The sequence below is a fragment of the Chelonoidis abingdonii genome, chromosome 9 (assembly GCF_003597395.2).
Source record: "Chelonoidis abingdonii isolate Lonesome George chromosome 9, CheloAbing_2.0, whole genome shotgun sequence".
NCBI classification, from domain to species: domain Eukaryota; kingdom Metazoa; phylum Chordata; order Testudines; family Testudinidae; genus Chelonoidis; species Chelonoidis abingdonii.
Window position 1 is genome coordinate 37,257,877 of NC_133777.1, and position 27,401 is coordinate 37,285,277.

Below are 27,401 nucleotides of genomic sequence, written 5' to 3' on the forward strand. Positions count from 1 at the left end.
AGACTGGGCAGGGCGCCTGTTGGCTGGTGGGAGCTCCATCAGCTGGGGGCAGGGATGACAACGGGAACACTCCTGCGTCGGTCGCTCCTGGTGGTCCTACATGGCTGGGCTGGCTGCTCCCAGGTCAGCGCCGCGTGGCAGGAAAACGCCGCTTGGCTCCAAGGGTACTGGCTGTGCTGCAGGCCGGGCTGGCACAGGTACAGGGAGGTGGGTGATGGGAGAGGGCCAGTGGCAGGTGTTGGGGTGAGCAAGGTGCTAGAGCCCCTCATGTGGGAGCTCCTGGAAACGAGCCAGCGTCCCACGGTGTGCGGGAACTGGAGCTGGAGTGGAGGGAACCCCCCTCGCCCCCAGTCCAACGCCATGGCAGTGCCAATCCTAGGGTGGGGGGCTTACCCTGAGCCAGAGAGGAAGATGCTCAGGGCTGCCTGCGTCATGGGGCTTGAGGGATGGGGGGGGACATGACTGTGGGTTCTGCTGGCACTGTCCTCCCTGCCAGGCCATGTGTGATGGACAGAGGGCATGGCCAATGCCAAGGGGGCACCTCTGCTGCAGGGGCCACCACACCAAGGAACCGCAGGCTGGGGGGCGTCAATGGGCCCTTCCTCTGGGATTGCTCACACCCACCCAGCTACTGGACTTCACACAGCCAGCAGAGGGCGCTAGGACATGATTACCTGGTACTGACTGCGGGGTGGGCATGGGGCTGGGTGTTGGGACCCCAATGCAGGTGGCTGCGTGGCTCAGGCCTCAGGCCTCAGGCAGGGGGCGCCTGGTCAGCACCAGGGACAAGGGCCCGAGCCGGGACCTGTCAGAGTAGGGGGTTGGGCGAGATAAATAAAATAGCGGCGCCTCCCACTGCCTTCAGCCTGGGGCAGGTAGCCCCCAGGGAGAGACAGGGTGATGGCACACCAGGCTGGCCTAGGACCCCGATCCAGCTCCACACTCCATTGCTCCCAGAGCCACAGCCTGGCTCTGGTCCCTCCGCAATCATCCCTCTCCGGCGCCCGCTCTGCTGCCACAACTGACCCTGGTGCCTGCCAGAGCCATGAGCCTGCTTCTGCTGTGTCCTGTGCCAGTGTTGGCACCCTGGAGAGCCAGCAGGAGGCGCCTGGGTGTGGCTGACTCAGGGAGGGGCAGTTAGCTGTCTCAAGGGGTCCCGCGAAGAGGCCTCTGGAGCAGCCTGTGCTGGGCTGGTGGTGCGGGCCAGCTGCGGGGCTGGGATGGGGATTATTGCTATTCTCAGAAGAGTCAAACTCATCTTTCGTGAAGGGTCCAAGCGAGACCCAAGCGGCAGTCGCAGGGGAAGGGGCGGGAGGTCCGGCTCCCCCCCACCCTGCTGGCAGATTCACCCATCAAGACTCAGGCCACGGTGGTGCCTTGTCTTGCATCTGGGCTTCGTTCATTCAGTTCACCACGGCCGGCTTCAGCAAGACGGAGCCCGGGGGGATCACCACCCAGCCAGGCGGCAAGGCCTCAGAGCTGCCCATGGAGCTCACACCGGTGGACAGGTCCAGCACTGTGCCAGGCAGCAGTGGCAGGCTCTCCGGAGCATGCCTGAGCCGGGCCCGCTCAGTCCTATCACACGAGTCTTTGCGGCTCTTGAGCCCCTGAGCTTTGCCCGCTTTGGCCACCCTGGTGTCGTCCATCTGGCACTTCTCCACGTCTGTCTTTCCAGCAAGCAGGGACACCACTGGCAGCCCCAGCCCGCCGGCCCCGAAGGGAGATGCCAGCAAGGGGCTCTTGGCCAAGTTGAGTGGCGCCCCATTGAGGGACAGCACGGGGCTGGGCAGCCCCGGCAGTGCGGCAGAGCTCATGGTGCCACAGGCCAGGGTGCTGAGGTCCAGCGGGCCCGGGGCCAGGGGGATGGGCAGAGAGGCGCCCAGGCCGGGCAGCGCGTGCCCGCCAAAGAGGGCGGCCGGGTTGGGGATGATGAGCTGCGCCCCGTTGACGTAAGGCACTTCCGCCGAGGCTACGGGGGTCTTGGGAGGCTGCTGGAGTTTGAGCAGCTCCTGCTGCTCGTGGGACACAAAGTGGCCATGGGCCTTGATGTGCTTGCGCAGTGAGCTGGGGTCCGTGTAGCGCTTGTGACAGCCGGGCATCTTGCAGTAGTAGGGCTTATCCACGTAGTGGGTGCGCGTGTGCTTGAAGCGGTCGCTGGAGTTGGAGTAGCGCTTGCTGCAGCCCTCGTAGGGGCACATGTAGGGTTTCTCGCCTGCAGGGGGACACAACAGCCATGGGCTGCCACAGGCTTCTCCACCCAGCAGGTCACGGGGCCTCTGCCACCAGCCCATGGGCTGCCACACCCAGTGTGCCACAGGGCCTCCACCGCCAGTCACAGGCTGCTTGACCTGCCCGGCCATGGGCTGCCCTGGGCTGCCTAACCCAGCATGCTACGGCACTTCCGCTGCCAGGTCATGGGCTGCCTGACGCCGCGGGCCATGGGATCTCCACCACTGGGCCATGGGCTGCCTGACCCGGTGTGCCACGGCACTTCCGCTGCCAGGCCATAGGCTGCCTGACCCAGCATGCTATGGGGCCTCTACCACCGGGCCATGGGCTGCCTGACCCGGTGTGCCACAGGACCTCCGCCACTGAGCCATGGGCTGCCTGACCTGGCGTGCCATGGGACCTCCTCCGCTGGGCCCTGGGCTGCCTGACCCGGTGTGCCACCGCACTTCCGCTGCCAGGCCATGGGTTGGCATGGGCTGCCTGATCCAGCGTGCCACAGCACTTCTGCAGCTGGGCCATGGACTGCCTGACCTGGCATGCCACGGGACCTCCGCCACTGAGCCATGGGCTTCCTGACCCGGCGTGCCACAGGGCCTCTGCCGCTGGGCCATGGGCTGCCTGACCCGGCGTGCCACAGGACCTCCGCCACTGAGCCATGGGCTGCCTGACCTGGCGTGCCACAGGACGTCCGCCACTGGGCCATGGGCTGCCTGACCCGGTGTGCCACAGGACCTCCGCCACTGAGCCATGGGCTGCCTGACCTGGCGTGCCATGAGACCTCCTCCGCTGGGCCCTGGGCTGCCTGACCCGGCGTGCCACAGCACTTCCGCTGCCAGGCCATGGGTTGGCATGGGCTGCCTGATCCAGCGTGCCACAGCACTTCTGCAGCTGGGCCATGGGCTGCCTGACCTGGCATGCCACGGGACCTCCGCCACTGAGCCATGGGCTTCCTGACCCGGCGTGCCAGAGGGCCTCTGCTGCTGGGCCATGGGCTGCCTGACCCGGCGTGCCACAGGACCTCCGCCACTGGGCCATGGGCTGCCTGACCCGGGGTGCCACAGGACCTCCGCCACTGAGCCATGGGCTGCCTGACCTGGCGTGCCACAGGGCCTCTGCCACTGGGCCATGGGCTGCCTGACCCGGCGTGCCACGGCGCTTTTGCAGCTGGGCCATGGGCTGCCTGACCCAGTGGGCCACAGGGCCTCTGCCACCAGGCTATAGGCTGCCTGACCCGGCATGCCACAGGGCCGTGCTGCTGGGCCATGGGCTGCCCTGACACTGACCTGTGTGCGAGGAGGTGACACCCAAGCTTCCCGTCGCTGACACTGACCTGTGTGCGAGCGGTTGTGGATTTTAAGGTTTTCCAGCCTGGAGAAGCTCTTGTTGCAGGTTGGGCAGCGATGAGGCTTCTCATTGGTGTGGGTGCGAATGTGGATCAGCATCTTGTACCTGCCCCAGGGAGAAGGGAACCAGCTGGGGTGAGCCGGCCCTGCAGGGCACGGTGGCAAGAGGGGGCCCGGCTGGGGTGAGCCGGCCCAGCAGAGCACCGTGGTGAGAGGGGAGCCTGCCTGGGGTGAACCGGCTCGGCAGAGCACCGCGGTGAGGGGGGGCCCACCTGGGGTGAGCTGGCCTGGCAGGGCACCGCGGTGAGAGGGGGGCCTGGCCGGGGTGAGCCGGCTCGGCAGGGCACCGTGGCGAGGGTGGGGCCTGACTGGGGTGAACCGGCTCGGCAGGGCACCGCGGCGAGAGGGGGTGAGCTGGCCCAGCAGGGTGCTGTGGGGCTGCAGCTGCCATGGGAATCCAGGGAGCTGATGGAACAGCTGTTCCCCTCCCCCCATCACAGGACACACAAATCGCCACAGCCGCCCCCAGAGGGGCCAGGAATGGTTCCCAGCTCACACAGCACACAGACTTGTCCAATATCATACCCAGGAATCGGGGCAGAGCCCAGATCTGCTCCTGCCCACCACTGAATCCCTGTCCTGCCCCATAACCACTCCACCCAGACCACCTCATCCGTGCCCCATAACCCCGTAAATGCCCCAGACCAACCCCCCCCAATCTCTGCTCTTTAACCACCCAGCCCTGATCTTCCCACCCCATAACAACACAGCACGGATCCCCGTCCCATCCCATAACCACCCAGCCCCAATCTCCCCATCCCTGCCCCGTAACCACCCAGCCCTGATCCCCCCATCCCTGCCCCTTAACCGCCCAGCCCTGATCCCCCCGCCCCATCCTTGCCCCATAATCAGCCAGCGTGTCACTAACAGTTGTTGGTGTAACTGACACACGTGGTTCGCTGGGAAGCCACAATCTGCCTGAATCTCTTTCCTCTTCCCTCCCATCGGTCTTAGGGTCCAGAGCTGCATCTCCCTCCCTCCCTGCAGCTCAGTGTTCCAGCCTCAGCACTCCCAGCCCCCACCTGGCATTGAAGCCCCGGCCATGGCGCGCGCAGCCCTCCCAGTGGCAGCAGTAACCCGCGTCCTTCTCCGGTTTGACGTGGAAGTCGTTGACGTGATCCACCAGGTCTTGGAGCAGGTCGAAGAGCTGGTTACACTGCGGGGGGCGAGGGGTCAGGGTTGGGTCAGACAGAGGCAGCAGGGGGAGCCCCACTGCGTCTGGCTGGGGGGCATCACGGGGGGCCCGGCTGGGGGAGAGGCAGCTACAGGGGACCGGCTGGGGGCGGGGTGGGTGTTTTGATGCACGGCAGCAGGGATCGAGTGGGAAGTGGCTTGGGTCCCCCAGGGACTGGCCAGGATGTACCCACCCCGCCCCATCATTCCCTAGCCCAGACCCGCCACGGCTGTGCCTGACCCCAGAGGCTGTGGGTGCCGGGCTGGGAAGGGTGACTGGGAGAGGTGGCCCATAGAGATCCATCAATAGTCAGGAGGGGCAGTGTCCCAAAGACCTGTCCCACGGCACGCGCCACACAACCCCCTCTGCCCCAGCCCCCTCCACCCTATGGCATGCCCCTCGCAGCACCCTCTGCCCCAGCCCCCTCCACCCCTTGGCACACCACTCAGAGCCCTCTCTGCCCCCATTTATTCCAGTGCTTAACTACCCTGACAGTTAGGAAGCTTTTCCTAATGTTTAACCTAAACCTCCCTTGCTGCAATTTAAGTCCATTGCCTCTTGTTCTATCCTCAGACGTTAAGGAGAACAATTTTTCTCCCTCCTTCTTGTAACAATCTTTTACGTACTTGAAAACAGTTATTGTGTGTGTCCCCTCGCCCCATCCCCCCTGCCCCGCAGCACCCCCCCCTCGCACCCTCCTGTCCCAAAGCACACCCCTCATGGCATGCCCCTCGCTGCCCCCATCCACCTCTCAGCCCCACGGCATGCCCCTCGCTGCCCCCATCCACCCCTCAGCCCCACGGCATGCCCCTTGCTGCCCCCCTCTAGGACGCAGATGTCAGGGGATTTACCCTACACAGGACTGGGGCCATGGGCTCAACCCCCCACCCAGCCCTCCGGGGCCTGGCTGCGCTCCTCACCTTGGCCCAGCGACACACCAGCTGCTGCGGCAGAGGCAGCTCTGGGGAGAGGCGCTTCTCCTTGGCAGGGGTGAGGAAGGCCGAGGCTGGCAGGTGCAGGGCACCGCCTGAGCCCAGGGGCAGGAAGAACTGGAAGGAGCTCGGGAGGCCGTCGATGTAGCGCAGGGATGGGAAATCCTGTGTGGGGGAGAACAAAGGTGCTGGGTCAGAGATACCGGCTGCAGCAGGGAGTTCAGGGGACGGGGCCTGGGGTGGGTCAGAGACACCGGCTGGAGCAGAGAGCTCGGGGGTGGGTCAGAGACACCATCTGGGGCAGGGGACTTGGGGGGCAGAAGTGCCCCACCCTGGGGATTAGGAAGGATGTTGCACAGCTGGATCCCAAAGCTCTGCAGTGCAATGAGCCTCCCACTTGCACCCCCCGCCACCCCATCCCAGCTGGGGCCAGCTCCCCCAAGCTCTGCCGCACCACAACCTACACACCCTGTGTGGGCCTGGTGCCCATCCCCAGGCAGGCACAGGCCGGGCGAGCCACCCTTCCCCGCAACACCCCTGCTGCAGCCCATCTCACTCCCTTCCCCACCACCCCAGCCCATCCCTCTCCCCCTCCCTCTCCCTCTCCTCCCCCGACCCCAGCCAATCCCTCTCCCCCGCCGTCCCTGCCCCAGCCCATCCCACTCCCTTCCTTCTGCCCCAACCCACCCCTCTTCCCCCCCACCCCAGCCCATTCCTCTCCCTCTCCCCTCCCTGGCGGCCTGGCCCAGCCCAGCCCAGCCCAGCCCAGCGGGCCTAGCGGGCCCAGGGCCTTAGATGTGGGGCTGCCGTGGGCAGAGGAGCAGCCACCTGGAAAAGGCTCTTCCTGCTGAGCCCCCAGCCCCCTTCTCAGCAGCTCCTCTGTCTGTCCCAGCCTCTGCCCTGCCGTAGCCCATCACTTACATGGAGGGTAGGGGCCATGGGCAGGTCCCCGCTGCCCTGCCGCTCAGGGGACAGCGAGGTGCTGCCGCCGGGGGAGTCCGGGCCAGACGGGGGCGACAGGCTGAGGTCCAGCAGGGGCGTCAAGGAGAAGCGAGCGTCCCGTTTGTCGTGGTACTTGGAGGGCAGCAGGGGACCTGGGGGGCACAAAGCCAGCGGGTGAGCAGCGATTCCCACCTCGAGCACCTTTCCCCACCACTGCAATGCAGCCACCTCTGGGGCAGGGCACGGCAGCGACCCCCCTCTTCCTCACTTCCTGTGCCCAGCCCCACAGTTCATGGCCTGCCCCAAGGGATCCCAGCATGGCCTGGGGGACCTCAGCCGTGTGGGCCCAGCCCCAGGGACAGGTGGCCAGCAGGGGGCAGAGTGTGCCGCAAGGCTCTCTCACCACCGGTCCCACCCTGAGAAGACTGCACACAGGTGGCGCCCCGGGCTGGCTCCAGGCACCAGAAAAGGAAGCAGGTGCCTGGGGTGGCCAGTGGAAAGGGGCAGCACATCCAGGTCTTTGGCGGTGGGTCCCTCAGTCCCTCTCAGAGGGAAGAACCTGCTGCCGTATTGCCACCAAAAAAATGTAGTGCAGCCGATCGCGGCTTTTCCCATTTATTTATTTATTTATTGGCTTCACCGATTGGGCTGCAAAAAAGCTGGAGCCGGCCCTGGTGGCACCCCCTGGTGTCCGTACCAGAGGGTATAGGAAGGCAGTCCCCCTGGGTGGGGCCCTGGAGGCCCCTTCCCCTCTCACCGGCCAGCGGGGAGTCAGGCGAGCCGGGGCCCATCGCCGTGGCACCATCATCCTGGCTCTTGAGCTCGCGGTGCAAGGCCCGGTGCTTGGTGCTGCCCAGCGTCCGCTTCTCCCGCGCCGCCCGCAGCTTGGAGATGCTGATCTTGAGGTCAAGGGGCTCGTCCAGGGAGTGCATGGTGCCTGGTGTGGCCACCAGCAGTGTCCTCTGGCAGGGAGCAGACGGCGTCCTCTGGGGCCTGCTCCCCCTGCAGCCTGGGGGCAGAGGCAGGGTGCCCAGGCAACCTGCAGGGAAGCAGAGAGACAGGGAGGTGAACTGGGTCGTGCCACCCTCTAGGACCCACACATGGCCACCCATGCACCCCCACTCCGCACACAGCCTGTCCCAGCAGCCACAGGATCGGGGCCAGGAGCTCCAAAACCTGCCACCAGGTGCCTTCCCCACCTGCTGCCAGGACCCCCCCTCCCCAAAACCTGCCATCAGGAGCCCACCACAGCTTAAAGTGGGTTCCATCATACACGGGGTTTACAGTTTGGTTCAATGGCTCTCAGCACCCCCACTGTACAAATTGTTCCAGCACCCCTGCCCCAACCTACTGCCAAAAGCCACAAATCCTGCCACCAGGATCCCCCTCCAACCTGCCATCAGGAGCCCCCCAAAACTTGTCACCAGGCCTGCTCTTAACGGGGGGCTGGGAAATGCAAGGACAGATCCTGGAGAAGAAACAGTTCTGTGTACAAAGGAAGGACACTGTGGGCCGGGCTCTTCCCCCCCCCCCGCCCCCAGCTTTGCTGGTGCCTCTCACTCTTGACCTGTAGCCCCCTGCTAGCTGAATCCTGGGGCCCTCTCAACCCCATTTTTGCCAGACCTCCAGAGCTGAAAGGCAGATGCAGTAGGTGCCATCCCATCCAGCTCTGTCCCCTGCACAGTGCCCAGTGGCCCCCCCGAGAAACACCCCCCTGAGGGCAGAGTCCTGGCAGCCTCTCACCACCCTGGCTGCGCTGGAGAGTCCCAGCTCCTGGTCCTCCCCTGGCCTGGCTCAGAACTCAGCCCTACATTTTCCATGGAGCTCCATGCCCACTCCCACGGAGCCAGCTGGGGGGTGGGTCCTAGGATCAGTGAGGAGCCATCAGGCAGGGGCTGGGTTCAGTGACCGCCTGCCTCGCCCAGCCTGCCAGGCGGGGAGGGGCAGATGGGGCCAGAGGCAGCCAGCAGAACTGGCTGAGCTGGTCCAGAGCCAGGCTGCAGCCCCCCCAGCACAGTGACCCATCTGGAATTACAAGCAGCTGTTTCCCCTCTGCCTGCAGCAGCCACAGCTCAGGGGCCAGCGCCAGGAGCCGCAGGGCTCTGCAGGGTGGAGCCCAGGCCAGGGTGGGGCCCAGCAGGCACAGCCTAGTCACATGCTGGCCCCTCTGCTTTACATGGTTACTCAGGCCTATGCGGTGCTCACAGACGCCAGGGCAAAACCAGGCCCAGTGTGGAGGGGCTCTGGACAAGCATCCAACCCCGCTCTGCTGGTGCCCCTCACTCCCAACCCACAGCCCCCTGGGGTTTTCAGGTGCTTTGAGATCCTCAGCGGGGTCATGCTGGGGGAGGCAAAGCTCTGACAGCTAGGGAGGGAGCCTGCCCTGGGCCTTGCTGCTCCTGCTGTCCACGGGGAGATTACGACACATCATGGAGCTTGCAAACCTGGAGTTCAGCCTGCTCTGGGGGGACAAACTCCCTCAGCCTAGGGCTCTGGGCAGGGAAGGCCAGGGAGTTTGAACCAGGTCTGTGCCAGCCATGTGGGGAGCCCAGAGCTGGGCTAGCAGGGGGCTGCAGGCGTCTCCCCAACACCAGCAGCCTGAAGCTGCTGGAGCCAGGAGGGGATTCAGCTTGGCAGGTTTGGGGGGCAGCAGGGGGACAGAGAGCGTGGGGGAGGGGCAGAGAGCGGGGGGCGGGGGGGGCAGCAGGAGGCCAGGCAGTGTGGGAGGCAGCCTGGGGCCAGGGAGCAGGCGGAGCTGCACAGGAGTAGGTGGGGGGGGGGCAGTATGGGGCTCGGGAGTGTGGGAGAGCAGCACAGGACTGGGGAGTGGGGGGGTGGGGCAGCACGGGGCCAGATGCACTGCTAGGTTGAAGGGTTGGGGGTGGTTAGGGAAGGGGGATGGGCAGACCCAGACCAGGGGGGCACTGTCCCCAGCATGAGGCTCCCATACATGAGAGGTGCCCACTTCACAGCCAGCCTCACTCTGCCCCTTGCCTGCCAGCCCAGAGTCACTCAGCTCAGGCCAGGCTGGCCCTGCTGGGCACCATGAGGTTTGCGCCGACCCTCGGCGCCCCAGGGCCTGGCTGGGGTCCTGCAGCCAGTGCCCAAGGGCCCTGCGCCCCTTCCTACTTGGCAGCTTTGGATCAGCCCAGAGCCCAGCCAGCAGACTGTGCCCCTCCCTCGCCCCCGATCCTCGACAGCCCCCAAAGGGCTGCTGGGCCCTCCCTGCTCCTGGCTGGGAGCAGCCCCGCTGGGGTGGGCAGGGAGGGGCACCCAACCCACCCCCGTCCAGCCAGCCTGAGGCCCCCTGTCTGGCTGCACCGGGCACAGGGAAGGGGGAGGAAGGAAGTAAATATTTATCTTCGGCAGTTCAGAGCCTGGGAAGGCTCCAGCTGCATTCACGGCCTCCCTCCTTGGACTGCCCTGCCCTGCCCGGGGCCTCTCCCTGGGGCAGGGGAGGGGACCTGGCGGGCTGCCAGCCGTCTGCTAGCTGGTTCTTTGTGAGCCTGGCCAGGCAGGCCCTGCACTGCCATCCCGGGCTCCTCTGTGGACGCCAGGCCTGGCTCATTTCCTGCCTGCTTCCTGCCATGGCATCATGCCCTGGCACGCCCCTGCACGTCCCACCTCGCCCTGTGACTCAGTTTCCCCACCTGGCCAGGAGGACAGTGATGAGGAGGTGGCAGTGATCGGAGAGCCCCCAGCACCCCACACAGCCTGATCCCAAAGGTGCCTGTGCTGCAGTGAGACCCCAGGCAGCTCCGCGGCTGGCCCTGCCCAGGCAGGGGCTGTGCAGGAAGGGGCTCTGCTGAGCACCTCAGGCAGGGGCCCAGGTACCTTTCCTTGGCGGGGGAAGAGCATCACCCATCTGCCACCCACCACCTGTGAGAGCAGGGGCATCACGGACAAGCGCCCGCCACTCAGTCCAGGGGCTCCTCGTCCTGCCACTGCCCCAGCTTCTGCCAACGCCAGCAGATCTGAGAGCGAGATGCTTAGCCCCTACCTCCTTCACCTCCCTCTGCGTGGGATGCGCTCAGCCCTGCAGACCCCTTTCTGGGAGTGAGCAGCCCCACACCCTGCGCTGCCTGCAGCAGGACAGCAGGGAATGTGCCACAGGCCCCCCCAGCCCCACAATGGCCACACCCATCCCCCCAGCCCCATGGTGCCCGCACCCGGCCCTGCCCGAGCCCAACGGTGCCCGCAGCCAGCTTTCCCGGCTCTGCAGGACACACTGCCTCTCCAGCTGACTCAGTTCATCCCTGCTGCAACCAGTGGGCCAGCCCTGCAGCACCCCTCCACAGCCATCCAGCCCCCCATCACACACACCCCCAGCAGACACACTCACCCCCTTCCAGCAGGGACTGGACAATGCAGGGAGCTGTGTACAAACCAGGCCTGCTACACCCGCCCCCACCCCAGCTCTCCCGGTGCCCCTCAATCCCAACCCACAGCCCCTGCTGTCTCAGCCCTGGCACCTCCCCTCCCAGTCCTGCCCCCTCTCCCCCCTCCCCCTGTGCAGAGCAAGGTGCCCACACTGGCTTTGGAGAAGGGTCTGTTTTGCAGCTGGCTGAGAACAAGGTGCTCGTCTCAGCTGTGATCTCAGCCAGCTCCTCCTAGAGCCTATGGCTCACTAGCACCCTCCCTTGGGAGCCCCCTACCACCACCTCCTCACTGCAACTCAAACCAGGCCTGGACTGCCAGGCCCTGAGCCAGGCATGGGGAGGGGGCCACAGAGCCACCTGGGGTCAGGCTGGGATATCAGTGCTCGGGCTGGGCAGAGGGTGGCGGAGCGCAGGGCAGAGACACTTGCTGGGCACAGCAGACAAGCAGCAGGGAGGAGGGGCAGGCGCGAAGTTCCCAGCTCCCAGCCCATCCCTGCACTCAGCATAGCCTGGCACAGGCCCACATGGCCTGGTCACTCCCCCAGGACCACAGGGGCCCCAGTCTTGGGTCCAAGACATTCCCACACCAGGCTTAACCTCTGCAGTCCCCGCTCCCCGCCAACGCAGGGCTGGAGGGACAGGCTAGTGCCAGCACCAGAGCACTCCCATTGCAGGAGACAGACATCCTGGGACTGCCCCCATGACCACCACCAGGCCCCTCCAACCCAGAGCTCCGCCAGCTTCGGGCCTCCGGCACTGACATCTGGGAGGGCTCCATCCGCCACCCTGGCACTGACACCCCAGGGGGTTCCATCCCCCAGCACTGATACCCCAGGGGGTTCCATCCTGCACCCCCAGGGACCCCAAGGGCAGAAATATCCTAGGGCATCCCCTGCTTTCTACAGGTTCAAGCAATTCCCCCCCCTCCCACAGGCCCCGTGCTGTTCCCTCAAGCCAGGCTCCATCTCAGTAGGCACTGCCCCCCCCCGGGGGGGGGTGTTCCTGGCCGGGGCTCTGTGCCAAGCCCTGCCAGCATGGCACTGGGCGGCACTCCCTGCAGTGCCCCTGGCAGTAGGCCGGGTTTGTTCTCGTTCTGCTCCTGACCTTCTGGCGGGCCCCACGCCAGCCCCCCACCCCGCCTGTGTCTGCAGCTGCAGCCCAGCGCCTGGCGCATGAATGGGGGGCTCTTTCCTCTCCAGCGAGCCCGGGGCTGGCAAGCAGGAAGCAGGGACTTCCGCGGAGCTGGGGCCAGTCTTTGCTCCCTCCTGCACGTCCTCTCCCCCCCCCAGCCTCCTTCTCCCCCACCCTGGCCAGAGCCCCTGCCAGCCATGCCCGTGTGGCACCTGTTCTCTGGCTCTGCCTGGCTCGAGCAGGCCTGTCCCAGCCCCGTGCTCAGGCACCCCCCCCCACGCTGGCATCCGGCCAGGCCAGGCTCAGACGCTCTGGAATGCAAAGCGCCTCTCAGCCCTGCGTGGGGGGTGAGGACAGGCCAGGGGCGGGGGCCGAGTGCCAGGCTGAGCAGGGGCGGCAAGAGGGGGACACGCCCCCCCCGACCCCTGTCTTCCAGCCAGGGCGATGGAGCCTGTGCCCATGGGACCAGGGCTATTGCATGGGGTGTGGGGCAGGGCTGAGGGCAGCTGGCTGGGCTGGCAATGGGCAGGGTGAACTCACAGAGAAGGCAGGACCCCTGAGCGATGTGTCAGCGGGGCAGGCCAAGCCCAGTGGCACCAACTGGCCCTGCTCTGGCAGGCTCAGCAGGGCCATGGAGCCTGGCCCAGCCTCTCCTCCCAGGTCCTTCCAGCTCCCGCAGAGATGCTGGGCAGGGTGAAGGAGCCAGGCACGCTGCACTGACCTGGGCCTTTGGGCCAGCAGGAGGTGCCACAATAAGGGCAGGGGACTGGGCTGGGGGTTCATTGCTACACACACCAGCCAGCCCCAGTGCCCCCCCCCCCGCCAGCCAGCACCCCCACACCCAGTGTTCCAAACCCGCATGCAAAGCGCTCCTGTCCCCTCACACCACCTCCCCTCCCCATCCCCTGCAAACACACCCCTCCTCTCCCGCATCCACTGAACACCCCCCCCCTGCGCACACTCCTTCCCTCGCCAACCCCCTGTACACACACCTCCCCCACTCCCATTCCCCTGTGCACACCCCTCCCCCATCCACTGAACAAATCCTCCCCATCCCTCTCCCTTGCACACACACTCCTCCCCTCCCCAACCCCTGCACACACCCCTCCCCCACTTCCATTCCCCTGTGCACACCCCTCCCCTTCCCATCCCCTGTACACATCCCTCCTCCATCCACTGAACACACACACACACCCTTCTCCCCTGCACATGCCCCTCCCTTCCATCAATCCCCTGCACACTCCCTCCCCTCCCCAACCCCCTGCATACACCCCTTCCCCATCCTCTTCCCCTGTGCACACCCCTTCCCTTCCCCTGCACACACACACCTCTCCCCTCCCCAATCCCCTGTGAACACCCCTCCCCATTCCCTGCACATAACCCTCCTTTCCCCCATTCCCTGCACACACACACACCTCCCTTCCCACAATGCCCAGCACACACACATGTGCCCTCCCCACTACCCCTCCACGGCAGGGGAGTGGGGGGCAGGTGTTGTGGTGTGGTATCCCAAGGGCAGAGTGGGCTTCTGGTGAAGTCATGGGGGGTGGGGACTCAGCTGATCATGCCCCAACCTCACCACCTGCTCTGGGACTCCTGGCAAGTCTCTTTGGGCCAGACTTCCAAAAGCACTCAGCACCCAGAGGCTCCACTGAGAGCACTGGGGGACCTCCTACTGAGATCATTACCCATCCCCCATAGGGAGCCAAAGGAGATGCTGGAGGTGAAGAAGCCCAACTCCCTCCGGTAGCCAGCACTTAGCTTCCCCCCCATCCCAGTGCTTTGTTCCCCAGGATGCTCCTTGATCCCCTGCGGAGAGGCGGAGTCCCTGCTTGCCAGGTATCAATGTGCAGGCAACGGGATCTGCCATTGTCTGGTCAGAGGCTCCACTGATATGGGGACCAAGACCCAGACAGCCAGGCGACACCCATGCTATGTCTCTTCACCTGCCCTGAGAGCAATCAGCCTTCTGCCACCCCCAAGGCAACAATGCCACATATAGGGGAAATTAAGGCAAAATCCGGACTCATCAAAATATTCCCACTTCGTCACAGCCTATCCATCTGCCCACCTGCTAGTCTGTCCATCCACCCATGCACCTGCCTGTCCATCTGTCCGCCTACCCATCTGCGAGATCCCTCTACTGCCTGCCTGTCATTCTGCCTCACTGCAGGGATGGGGCGGGGGAGAGCTGAAGGAGGCAGGAGAAGAGAAGAGAAGAGGGCCGGGGAGAGGGCAGGAGCCTCACCAACATCAGCCTTGGGGGAAGGGTGCTGGGGGGAGGGGCCCGGGAGGAGGTCACCCACTCAGGCAGCAAGTCGCCCTCCCTGACAGGAACCTGACAGCTCCCACGGCTGCTCCCAGGTAGACTGGGGGTGGGGAAAGGAAACAGGGCTGGTCAGTGGGGGCTGGGAGAGCAGCGGGAGACCCCACGCTGCCCCCCAGCAGGGGGAGCTCCCCTCCCATGTGCCCAGGGCCAGGCGCCCATACACCACAGAGCTCGTTGCAATGGGGACGGAGAGATGGGGCCAACGTGGGCCCCTGTTTAAGCTTGGCCACAGCGCTCTAATCCCAGCCTTGCCACATGAGGGCACCTCACACTCGTACTGTCCCTGACAGGCCCCGCCCCCGAGACCATGCCTGCACTGTTCCCAACAGGTCTGAGCCCCTAGACGACACCAGTACTGTCCCCTAGAGGCCCTGCCCCCTAGACCACCCCGGTACTGTCCCTGACAGGCCCCGCCCCCTGAGACCACGGTGGTACTGCCCCTGGTAGGCCCCGCCCCGAGAACACATCTGTACTGCCCAAGGCTCCACCCCTAAGGCCCCTCCTGTAGGCCCGGCAAGGCCCACCCCCCCAAGACCACTCTGGTACCGTCCCCAAAGGCCCTACCCCCCAGACCACACCTGTACTGTCCCAGACATGACTGCCCTTGAAACCATGCCTGAACTGTCCACAACAGGCCCTGCCCCCAAGACTACACTGGCCCCGCCCCTGAGACCACACCAGTACTGTCCCCAACACATCCCGCCTCCTGACACCACATCTGTAATGTCCCTGACAGGCACCGCCCCCCACTGGTACCATCCCAGCTAGGCCCCATCCCCTGAGGCCATGCCCACTATAGTCCCCCCAACCCCCCAAGAACTGCCCAGCCTCAGAAAGTGCAGCAAGCAGTTAACTCCTGGTTCTATTCCCCAGGGGGGTCCTCAGCCTACAGGCCGCACCCTGCCCACAGGCCACACCCTGCCCACCTGGAGTGATGCCCTGGGTGGGGCAGGAGAACCCAGGCCCAGGCTCAGGGGTGGCAGGGTGTAGCCAGACAGCCCACACTATCTGCGGTTTGGCCCCTGCCCAGGACTGAGACAAAACCCGATGTAGGCTGCCCACTGTCATGAGCGGAGGGCATCACTTTGGAGAATGCCCTGCTCCCTCCCCCCCCCCCCGCAGGTATGACCTTGCACACACAGTGGTGGGGTTACACTGCCAGAGGTCATGCTGGTGGGGTTGGGGTCACGTCAAGGGAATGTCCAGTATTCTGGGGCCGTGGTGGTGGTCACCCAGCAGGCACACGGGGCCAGGGCAGGTGGAATCCCCACCCGCATCCCCACCTCCACCCCTCAACTTCACAGCCCAGATTCAGATGCTTCCTGCTGAGCCTGGCCTGGCAGACCTGACACCATGCCAAGGGCCTGGGGCCTGGCTCAGGGCCAGGGGCGGCTCCAGGCACCAGCGCAGCAAGCGTGTGCCTGGGGCGGCAAGCCGCGGGGAGCGGCCTGACAGTCGCTGTGAGGATGGCAGGCAGGCGGCTTTTGGTGGCATGCCTGTGGAAGGTCTGCCAGTCCCGCAGTTTGGGTGGCAATTTGGAGGTGGGGGTGCTGATGGCGCAGCACTGGCAGACCTCCCACAGGCATGCCACCGAGTCCGCATGACCTGTGGACCTCCCGTAGGCGTGCCGCTGAAAGCCGCCTGCCTGCCGTGCTTGGGGCAGCAAAAAACAGAGCCGTTGCTGCTCAGGGCACAGTCAGCCCCCAGGATCACAGCCCCTCACTCACACCTTGCAACCCCAGAACCTCCACAGCCTGACACATCTGCCCTCACTCCCCCATCCTGCACATGGCCTCACCCCTCCACACACACACACACACTCTCTCTCTCTCTTGCATTTTGCCAAAGGGCCCAGCAGCCACTTTCCCGCAGTGCCCCGGCATGATCCCCAGGGCACTGGGTGCATTTCCCTCATGCTCAGAGGTTCCTGGGTCAGGCCCTGGTGCAGTGAGTAGGACAGGGTGAGGGTAGGGTGAGGGGAGAGTAAAGGCAGGGCACAGCAAGGACAGGGCGAGGGCAGCGCAAGGCAGGGTGAGGTCAGTCTGCCTTTAGAGCCTGGCTTGAGCCCCATGGACAGGTGGGACCCTGCTGCCAGCCTTGGGGAGGCAGCAGGGGCAAGACTGGCAATGCCCAGCCTGCCCCCAGCACCCATGCCTGAAGGACTCCCAAGGGCCGCACGCCGGCCAGACAGGCCGATGGCACAGGGAATCCCAGTGCTGGGCTCCACCATGCCCAGCAGGTATCAAATGGGGGTGGGGCTGCACCCCTAATGCTGCCGCATCAGCATCTGGTGGCACAGCCTTTGGTGCCAGCCAGGCGCAGCTCCAGGCATCAGCACACCAAGCGCGTGCCTGGGACGGCAAGCCATGGGGGGTGCTCTGCCAGTCACTGCGAGGGCAGCAGGCAGGTTGCCTTTGGCGGCATGCCTGCAGAGGGTCTACTGGTCCCGCGGCTTCGGCAGACCTCCTGAAGGCTGCCGCCAAATCCGCGGGACCGGGGAGCTCCCGCAGGCACGCCGCCTAAAGCAGCCTGCCGCCGTGCTTGGGGCGGCAAAATACCTAGCGGGGGCAGGGGGCTCTGAGGTGGGGACAGCCAAGGCCTATCAGAGCCTGGAGCCCATCCCCTGCCAGGGTAAGTGGCTTGAACCCGCTGTGAACAGGAAGCAGCCGGCCCAGGGACCAGGGTTTCCCCAGGGCGGGAGTCACACAAAAGGCTGCTAGGAACTCAATGCATGCAGCACCAATGATGTGAGCTGGACACCTGCTGCCCTCCACACACACCCTGTCTACCCTTCCCACCCACCCCAATCTGCTCCCAGCTTCATGGAGCCAGCAAGGAGTGCTGCTGAGAGCACAGGGTGCCTGGGACTGGGGAAGACCAGGCCATGCCCTGGGGGCAGCTCCTTCAGACAGGGGGCAACTGGCTATGAGGGGAACAGAACCCAGGTAGCTGCCAGGGCTGGTCCCGGTCCCAGCCCCACCCTACCTGACCCAGCTGCTCCACTCACTCCCCCCAGCCCAGGTGTTGGCGGCTTTCCCGCCCCATCCGAATGCGGCCTCAGCTCCACCCTGCAGGGGCAGGCTGACAGGAGGCCTGAGCAAAGGCCAGGGGTTTGGCCGGGGGCCCAGAGCCTGCACTCCAGGGCAAGGCGTAGGGCAAGGGGGAGGGGGAGCTGACGGCCTTCCCCCACCCATTGTCCCCAGCCGGCTGGCCTCATCCTAGATTCCTAAGCTGCTACTGGGAGCCAGCATGGGTGGGGCCCGCTGGCTGGGAAAGGGCTTCGAACCGCGGAAGAAACTACTCCCGAGTGAGCGAGCAGCTGCCAAACCAAACTGGCCCCGAAGCACAAAATTCCTGGGAACAAACCTTCCTCGAATCCAGAGGAACCGGAACAGCAAGAGCCGCCCTGCCTTGCCCCCCAGACATCGCGGCCTGCCATGCCTGCCGCAGCAGGGGCAGGCTGGGGGGCCCAGAGCACGGCCCGTGGCAGAGCGCAGCTAGATGCTGCCGATGCCCCTCACTCTTGACCCACAACCACCATTAGCCCAGCCCTGGGTTCCCTGCCCAGTTGTGCCAATGCCCCTCACTCCTGACCCACAGCCCCCCACTAGCTCAGCCCTGGGCTCCCAGCTCTGCCACTGCCCTCCAGTCCAGACCCAGAGGTGGCTTTGGATTCAGGCGTCCTGAGAGCCACACCCCTCCTTCAGACAGATGTAACAAACGGGGAGCCAGACATGTAAAAATGGGGCAATGGCACAAGCTGGTCTGGCCATGCCAAGTCCATGGGCACAGGGTAGGTGGCAGGGGCAGGACAGTCCAGGTGCTAAGATGGCTCAATCACCTGGGGGAGAGACGTCCCTTCCCCCACATGTCCTGGTCCCTCCCCTGAGCCATTTACACCCTGCATCTGGCTGCTTTGAAATGCCAATGCCTGCCGGGTGCTGGACGGCCCAGCCCCGGGGGACTGAGGCTGCCAGTTCTGATCCGGGTCAGGACAGTTGGGCCACCCAACAGCCTAGCACTGCCCTGGGTTGGCAGGCTATCCAGAGGCCCTACAGACTGTGATTCTCTCCAGGGGTCCCCCCAAGACAAGGGAGCGTGCGGAAGTTGCCGTCATCCCCAGGAAATCACAGCACTGCTCCAGGGGAAAGCGCCAGCGGCTGTGGAGGAGGAGGGCTGGGCATTTCCCTGTGCCAAACATGGGCATCCAGCTCCCCAGCAAGTTGGTGTCACCTGCAGGGGCTGCCCTGGAAATCACCACTCTTCCATCTGAGAGCCTCGGCTGCTGAATCCTCCCTGATCCAAACCCACTCACAGGAGCCTGTGCTCTGGCAAGCTCAGTCTGCCACCCAGCTGCATGCCTGTGAACCCGTAACGTGGTCTACAAGGGCTGGGGATTGCAGGCTTTGAGGGCAGCACAGGGGATGGGGAGGGCAGATATCAGCATCTGCAGTCTGGCAGCACCTCCAATGACCCGAATCCTCCTCAGCTGCCACACTGGGTTCTTCCCCAAAGCACTGGGGGCAAAATCATGATAGTACAGAAATCAATTCAGCCCCCATTGAAATGCAGCCACCTCTGGGCTGGGACCAGGCAGCTGTTTTAACAACAGACAGCAACTCGTCATCCCAGCGTAGGGCAGGCAGTGACAGGGAAGCTAAGGAGCCAGCATGCTCCAGCTAACACCCCAGCTCTTGCAAAAAGTGGCTCTCTGGGCACTCCAGGCCAGCAGTGCCTCGGTTCCCAGGTTTGTCCCAAGATGGGTGTGTCCATTACATGGGCCTAGGTACAGGTCAGCTGTAGCCACACAGAGGTGTCATACAGGGCACTGAGAGCAGTATCAGACCCTGCCCACACACACGCAGCACAGGACTCTGTGTGGGTCCCAATCTCCTCCCATGGCACAAGAGCTCCCCACTGGGCACAGGCCACACCCCAGGAAACAAAGGAGATTGAGCTGTGGCTGTGGCAGGAAGGAATCATGCACACATGAGCCAGGAATCCCTCCGGGCCACAACTCAGAGCATGAGGGCTAGGGATCGCTAGTCTGGTGGGCAACATTTTCAGAAGCAGCCTGTGGTTTGGAGTGCCCACACCGGGGCTCGGAGGGGCTCCCCGTGCTCCAGCCCCCAGGGACTGGGAGCTCATCAGATCGCCCTGTCAGGCGGGACTGACCAGTACCGCGGTACAATTCTTCAAGGCAAACCCAAGGGCTGAAGGGCTGACAGACAGGCTCTCCACAGCAGCCAGTGCTGTGCAGAAGCCCCTGTGTGGCACTAGGAGGCGCTGGTGTACAGCTGGGGTGTAAAAGCAGGGTCCTGCCTGCTCCTGGGTCCTACAGAGCCCTTCCGCTTTGCCCAGTGAGCAAGGACAACCCCAGTGTGCCAGTTGCCTTCCACTGCTGCCCAAGCTGCGGGGCCAGGAGTAGTCAAAGGGCTCTTGGGCGCTGCTTGCTCTTGGGTGCATGGGAGATAAGCAGGAGTTCTGGTTTTGCCGGGCCATGGAGACAGATGTTATCACCGGGTTCCTAGTGCACTGAGGGCTGTTTTGCTGGCCAGTTTCCTCCATGCCCCCTGGCAGGAGCACACTGGGCAGTGCGCACTCCTCTCTGCAGGGGCGATCTGGCTGGGAACAGAGGGGGGCTTCAAGAGATGCCACGGAATGAGAGTCTCTCTTTGCAGCCCAGCCTGGCCTCACCACAGGGCCCAGCTATGACCCCACAAGCACCAGGGAATGGCCAATGAGATGTCACATGGGGGATCTTGGTGGAAATGAGCTCATCGCCTGAGCCTCCCCAAAGACAAACCAATCTCTGGAGGATTCTCTAAGGGGGGCTAAGAACCAATGGCCTGGAACTGTGTAAAGGCAGCAGAACTCACCAACCCGCTATCTGGCACAGGAGGAGCTGCTCTGCCAGCGGGGGGCTCACGAAGCAGGGATCCGGGCTCTCTGGACTAGACAGGCGCTGCAAGGCATGACTTCGCCAGGAAAGTCACCTGGTAACAAGCACAGGCTGCATTATGGTCAGTGCTTTTCTTTGACCCGGAACCCAGTCTGCAATCTGTGCGCTTGCTTTCATTAGACCCTTTATCTTGGGCTCTGTTAAATCAATTTCACATCTCTGCTCAGCTCAGGAGCACGTTGAACGGAGGGGAAAGTGGAGAAGTGGGGTGCAGCGAGCGGGTGTGCACGTCCAGGAGACAAGGGAGGGGCACTCAGGTGGGCTGTGTACATTGTTGGCCCACCCTGGGAAAGAGCCCCATGTAAGCCCCCTGCCCGCTCATATGGGGGGCATGAGCAGGGCTTGTGAAGCCCGAAGCAGAGCACTTGTGGTGCCAGCAGCTGGGGAGTTTCCCCTGATAGGCTCAGCCGGCGCTCACTCCCTCTGTGAGCAGGTGCTAGGGAGTCACCGCGGACCCTTGGGGAACCCCTAAAAGTGCATTGGGGGAGCTACCAGAACACTCCAGCCGTGCAGGCTGAGTCCACTGAGCCAGGCAGTTGCTGGCCCCGCACCCTACTCTGGAATGTGGGTGCAAAAAAGGGGATTGGGGAGCAGTCCCACCCCCATTGGCCTTCTTCTCCTGGGCCTGGCTGTGCCCTGCCACCTTCATACCCGCTCACTTCTGTCCAGTGGCCCAGGGGCATGGTGGCCAAGGGCCATAGGGCAGGGGCCTTTGATAGGCAGATCCCAATCAGCAGCCTGGGATGCTACAGCCATCTCCTGCCATCCTGCCCCTCGCAGGATGGCCTAGGGCCTCCTCCGCAGGGGCTGTACACAGGCCCCCCGCAGCTTAAAACCAATGCTTCACCTACGAGCATGCCTGCCCCCCAGCTTCATGTCATGCTCCCACTGACCCACAGAGCCAGTGCTGGCCCCACAGTGAAGTCTGCATGCGCATCATGGGGTGCTCTGCCACAAACCCCAGCCAATTGCACCTTCCCTCCTCTCTGGCATGCAGCTGCAGCAGGGCCAGACCGTGGGCCCGTCTCTTGCAGGACCTAAAGACAGAGCAATGCCGTCTGGGCCCCGACATCTCTGCTGGATTGCCAGCGAGAGTGGCTGCCACCTGCGCTGGTGAGGGGATGGTCAGTGCCACCTTCCCGCCCCCAGCGTGCTACTAGTGTGGCAGGGAGCCCCTGCCTGCAACGGGGGCATAGCATCATTAGAGATGACCTTGGACGGGCTCTCTTCCCACCCCGGCTGCCTTGTCACTAGCACTGCTCCTGCCTCAATTTTCCTGCCCACTGCCTGGATCTCCACTGCCCCTCTGCACACGCACACATGATCCTGCATGCCGGCTCCATCACCTGGGAATGCCCCAGACTGCGTACTCCCCATCCTCGCCCCTTACTCATCAGCCACGCAACCACCAGGCAGGGGACAGTCAGCCCCCCTGCCCGCTCAGACGGGAAGCATGAGCAGCAGGCCGAGCTGCCTCCAAACCTATCTGCTCTCAGGGGAGACAATCTGCTGGGGTGGGGGTGGGGGCGTGGCACCAGCCCTTAAGTGCTGCCATTAGCTGCTGCAGACCCAGGGCACAGCTGGGTCCCATCAGGCAGCGGCCTGGGTGGGGGTGTAGGTTAGTCAGTGCCTGGCTGTGGGCTCAGAGGCCAGATGCATGGCGGGTGGGGAGAGCCACTGGCACCCACGGTCGGGGGAGCATCCATGCCTTCAGTTCAAGGTCAAATATGGCTGCCCCACAGCAGAGCATTTGCCAGCTCTGCAGGCGCAATACTCTCAGATATCCTGGGATAGCCAGAGCACGTCCAGCCCTGCCCCACATTCTCCCAGGGCAGGGGCAGCTCGGGTGGCATTGCAGCAGAATCTGCTAGTCCCGGGAGGGGTCTAGAACAAGCCAGCAGCATCCTGAATGCTTCACCTGGGCTCCTGCCAACGGGGAGCTGGCCGGCCCCAAGCTGTCTGTGGAGCCGCAGCTGCATCGTGAAGCTGGCCAGAAATAGCAAGGGAAAGAAATAGGGAAGGGCCAAAAGACACAGGGACTGTCCTCATCTGCGCTGCCGTGCCAGGGCTCAGAGAGGGAGGGCAAGCCATTCCCAGGGAGCCTCTGCAGGCTCTTCTGAGGCCAAGCAGGGTCCAATCCACCCTCATGCTCCAGGGCAGAGGCAGGAAGGAATCGCTCTGCAGCCTCGTAAGGTGAGTGGGGAGGGAATCAAGGCTCCCTCCTAAGTAGCTGGCTGGAGAAAGAACTGACTTTGCCATGTATCCAGGGGAGAGAGAGTGGGGTAAAGACCAGGGCCAACCCTGTGACCCACCAGAGCAGCCTCCACCCCTACAAACACACGCAGAGCGATGGGCCCTGAAATGCCCCAGCCGCCTGGCAGCACTTGGAAAGGCCTGCGGGGAGGCTAACGGCAAGGCCAGCGTGGATGGGGATGGACGGGCGATGCTCCGGTCAAGCCAAAAGCCCAGGCAGCAGCAAAGGGGAGCCCAGCCACCACTCCTCTGGAGACGAAGCTGAAAACCATGCCCGTTCCATGGACCCCCATGAGAGGGGAGACCCAGGCCCCTAGTGCCTGGGTACTGAGAGATGCTCCCGGAGCCACAAGCCCATCTGCTCCAGGTTGGATTGCACATACCAGCTGTGCCTGGGCACCTGCTGCACAGCCCTGCTGGGCTGGCCTGGTAGGGCACTGGGGTGGGGAACGGACACAGAGAGGGGGGAGGTGGATGCAGAAATGGGAGGTGGGGTCTGGCACCAGGCGTGGGATACACCAGCTGTACATGCCAGCCCCTGTGCAGTGCTGGGGACAGAGCCACTGTGCCCCTAGTCTCATGGTGACACATCAGCCTGACCCGGGGAGCCCACGCAGGCAGGAGCTGACGGAATTCTGGGGAGGATGGGGGTGGCTGGGTAATGCAGCGTTCTCACATGCAGGCTGCTCTGGGAGAGAAAAGGGATGAGGGAAAAGGGATAGAAGTGGAACCGTCTACCCCAGCTCTTTCCCCTGCTTCTCTGATGGGGTGGGGGGGCTGCGGGGCTGGCACCCATGATGGACACATGGAGCATTTGAGGCTGGTTGTGCTAATGCTATCCATGGACTCCCGAGCTGGCAGAGATTGTATTCCTGGCTAAATGGGTCACATAAGGGAGGCCTCCTGCAGCCATGACCGTGGGGGAAGTGTGCAGTGTAACTAGGGTGACCAGATGTCTTGATTTTATAGGGACACTCCCAATTTTTGGGTCTTTTTCTTATATAGGCTCCTATTACCCCCTACTCCGTCCCAATTTTTCACATTTGCTGTCTGGTCACTCTAGGTGTAACTAATGCAAAGCCCCAGGAGTAGAACAAAGCAGGTAACAGCTGAAGCCGCTCCTCCACCCCTGGAAACAGCCCCCGGCCTGGCTTGACCTGGTTCAGCAGACAAAGGGCCCTGAGCAGTAGAACAGCCTGGCCTGGTGAGAGGGTGACTCACTGAGAGGCAGGAGGCTGGAACCAGAAACTGCCCTGCAGGAGGAGACCAACCAGGCCTGCCCGCACGCTGTTCAGTGGGTTCGTGTGTTTTAGACACTTTCATTCTGAGAAAACAGTACTTTGCCTTAGGAGCTCTGGCAGGGCACCGGCTGCCCCTGCCCCGGCAGAACGGGACAGCGGGTGCTGCACTGAACTCAAACCCATGGAGGGGATCACAGAGAGTCCCGAGAGTCTGCAGCCTCGGGCCCGGCCTGGAGGTCATAGGATCCTGCCCTGAGAAAGGTGAGGGCTGGAGGCCTGAATGGGCAGCCCCGTAGGGGTGAGAGGGGCAGCGTGCATCCCACCAGCGATGCCAATACCAGCATCAACAGAGGTGGTGGGGCTGCCCACCTGCCCCCAGCCTGGGTCTGGAGGAGCCAGAACCTCCTTCCCACAATGCAGGAGGGCAGCAGCAGGAACTGAACCCCAGAGCTCTTAAGAGGCCACACAGATGCTGTGGAATACACTGCCCAGACGAGGAGGCAGCGTGGATCAGCCAGATGGTACTTCTAGCAGCTGGGCCGGAGTCACGTGGCACCCTGCCCTGAGACGGGATGGGCCTGGGCCAGTCTTTCTGTTGAGGAGCAGCAGCCTGGAAGGGTCGGTTGGCTTGCTGTTTGTTTTTTTCCATTAGAAAGTCAGGCCTCTTCCCTCCGGCTTTTCTGGGAAGACTCTGGGTAACAGAGGAGCAGGAATATTACAACCATAGGGAGAGGGTTGACCATAAGAAGGTAGGAATGGCCATACAGGGTCAGACCAATGGTCCGTCTAGCCAAGTATCCTGTCTTCTGACAGTGGCCAGTGCCAGGTGCTTCAGAGGGAATGAACAGAACAGGACAATTATCGAGTGCTCCATCCCCTGTCGTCCAGTCCCATATTCTGGCAATGGAAGGTTTAGGGACACAAAGAGCATGGGGTTGCCTCCCTGACCATCTTAGAAAAAGCAAACGCCGGTCTGTCAGGAGGACATGGCCAGCTAGTGAATCTGACAGTGTCCTGCTCCATCTTTTCCCCATGTGTCCACAGGAGTTTCATCAGGGGTTGCCGGATATGGTCGTGTCCCACCCCACTGCGCCCCTTCTGCCATGGTGTTAGAAGTGCCCTGACTGGCCCACGGATGGGCCAGACCCTGTCCAGAGTGCCTCGGGGAGTGGAGAGGCTGTAAGAGGAGGTGCAGGGTGTTTCCAGTACACCGGAGAGAATCTCACCGGTGCTAGGGAAGGAAGCATGTGAACGCTGGGCGGGGGAACATCCCCCTCACATCCCCAGGCAGTGATGCCAGCCGCCAGGGTGGCCCAGCTCCCAGCGTGTGCACCCAGCGCCTGTAGACTGGCTGGAGCTGGGACTCCCGCAGTGGCTAGTCGCAGGGGCAGAGTGTCCTTGGCACATACAGAGGGACGATGACTGGACGGCAACCCAGGAGAGCTGCATCCAGTTCCCAGCTGTGCTACAGGCTCCCTGGGGGACTCTGAGCAAGTCCCTTCGTCTCTGCAGGCCTCAATTCCCTACCTGGCCAGTGGGGTGAGAACTCTTCCTCTGTCTGACTGGCTCAGTGGGCAGAGTCGGTCTCTCACTGGGCAGCACCTGGCACAATGGGCACTACTGCCATCCAGTGGGTTACTGTTAATACTCCTGTGCTATATGGGTCCCAAGCTGGGACTGCCACCTCCTCTGATGCCCCTTAGTCCCTCCTCCTCCAGGACACGCCCTGCAGACCCCTCTTCCCTTCCTAACCCAAGACGGGCCCTGTGCAGAGGGAAGAGTGGGAACCCGTCTCTCCTTAGCCACCAGGGTGTCCTACCCAGGGGGCCGTGCAGGCACTAGGCTGGCAGCTGGTGGTCTGATCAGGAGGCCGGGTGGCTTCTCCCTGTGGCCCCAGCCCTGGCACACAGTAGCCAGATCTGCTCGTCTTGGCTGCTGGACAGGACGTGGCCCTGAGCTGCAAAATAAGCCTTTCAAACAAGAGAGTCTTTTAGCAGCTCGCAGCCTCCTTGGCACCGGGGCCGTCTGCCGAGGCCTCGCGAGGGCAGCAGTCCATCTGCTAGCTCCCTGCCCCTTTGCATCTTGACAGGCTGGCCCTGAGAAATGCCAGGGGCTAGGGCTTTTGCAGACAACTCTCCCTCAGCACCATGGCAGGGCTGGAGGACAGGTCCAGCACCGAGGCAGACACTCCTGTGCTTCAGTGTGGGAAAGGCTCCGCCAGCCAGTTACTGCCCCCCTGCCGGGAATGAATGCACAGTTCCGAGCAGTTATGGGAGTGGCAAAGCGCACACTCAGCTGAGCCACATCACATGGCTCCCCAGATGGGCCCGCAGGCATGGAACAGGCTGGGGTCTCCCTGGGCTTTGCTGGGGTCTCCCTAGGCACTTGGGGATACAAGAAAGCGAGGATGTGCAGGATCGGCTTGTCTTGGCTGCTGGGCCTTTGGGTAGAAGGGAGCCTGGGGCAGGGATGGGCCAGATTGCTCACAGAGCCCACTCCACTCCATCTGTTTGTTTCCCAGTGGCTTTTCCCCTGGGAAGGGAGCCAAATACAGAGAGCTCTGGCTCCCCTGAGCACCTGCCTGAGAGGTGAGGAATGGAGGTGGAAAGACGCAAGGAGGGAGAACCTGCTGCAGACAGGGCCCAGTTCACAAGTGGGGCAGCCTGAGGGCAGGATCAGGGCTGTTCTCACCCCAGCCACAGGGGTTAGGGACTCTAGAGGGTGGGCAGGTCCAGCTCAGGCTTTGGGAGGACAGGTGACCCGCCAGAGAAGGGGCTCAGCATGCTGCAGTACACGGGCAGCAAAGCAAACCAGCCAGGTTGAACCATGGCAGCAGGCAAAGTGCCACTTGGCACCCTCGGGCCACGGGACTAGGAGTGGTAAGAACTCATGGCACATCACCTTCTCCCCAGCCAGGCCATGTAGGGCCCTGCTCTTGACAGGGGCTCTCGAAGGCAACGCGCGCTAGCGATTTCAGCATGGGCAAGGTTTGAACTCCGGCGCTCAATGCAGTCGCCTCCCAAGCACTTGGTGCCGAAGTCCGAGGACCCCAGGGAGAGGGAGAAGTTGAATATCAGACCCCTGTGGGAGGGGAATTTATTAGCTGACATTTCTCAACGTGCAATGCCTGGAGATCAGCCCCAAACACCCCACTCCACACCTGTTGTGGTACTAGCTCCTGCCCCTCTACCTTCCACCGACCCCAGCTGCACCAACACTTGTTCTAACGCCCCAAGCTCCTGAGCAGAGTCAGAGAGCCACCATCTTCCTCAAATCCATCTGCCAGAGAAAGGTCTCCTCCTTTCCCCCCTCAGACATGGATCCCCCACTCCTGACCTCCAAATTACACCTGCCTGAGGCTCTGCATGGCCAATACACCTGGGTGATCATTCTAGGGACAAACGAGTGATTGCAGGTCCCTGTTAC

At 63.6% G+C, this 27,401-nt stretch overlaps 1 protein-coding gene across 1 annotated transcript in view; it reads right to left on the bottom strand.

Annotated features, from left to right (window-relative positions):
• Window positions 1–909: 909 nt before the first annotated feature.
• GLIS2 (GLIS family zinc finger 2) overlaps window positions 910–27,401 on the bottom strand; it is a 31,868-nt gene continuing 5,376 nt past the window's right edge. The window contains exons 2-7 of the mRNA XM_032781660.2: window positions 7,438–7,719; window positions 6,660–6,832; window positions 5,727–5,903; window positions 4,655–4,788; window positions 3,560–3,678; window positions 910–2,212 (exon numbers count right to left, since the gene is read on the bottom strand). Of these exons, the coding sequence (XP_032637551.1) occupies window positions 1,404–2,212; window positions 3,560–3,678; window positions 4,655–4,788; window positions 5,727–5,903; window positions 6,660–6,832; window positions 7,438–7,612 (1,587 nt within the window). The 5' untranslated portion in view covers window positions 7,613–7,719 and the 3' untranslated portion in view covers window positions 910–1,403. The remainder of the gene's footprint in view (window positions 2,213–3,559; window positions 3,679–4,654; window positions 4,789–5,726; window positions 5,904–6,659; window positions 6,833–7,437; window positions 7,720–27,401) is intronic.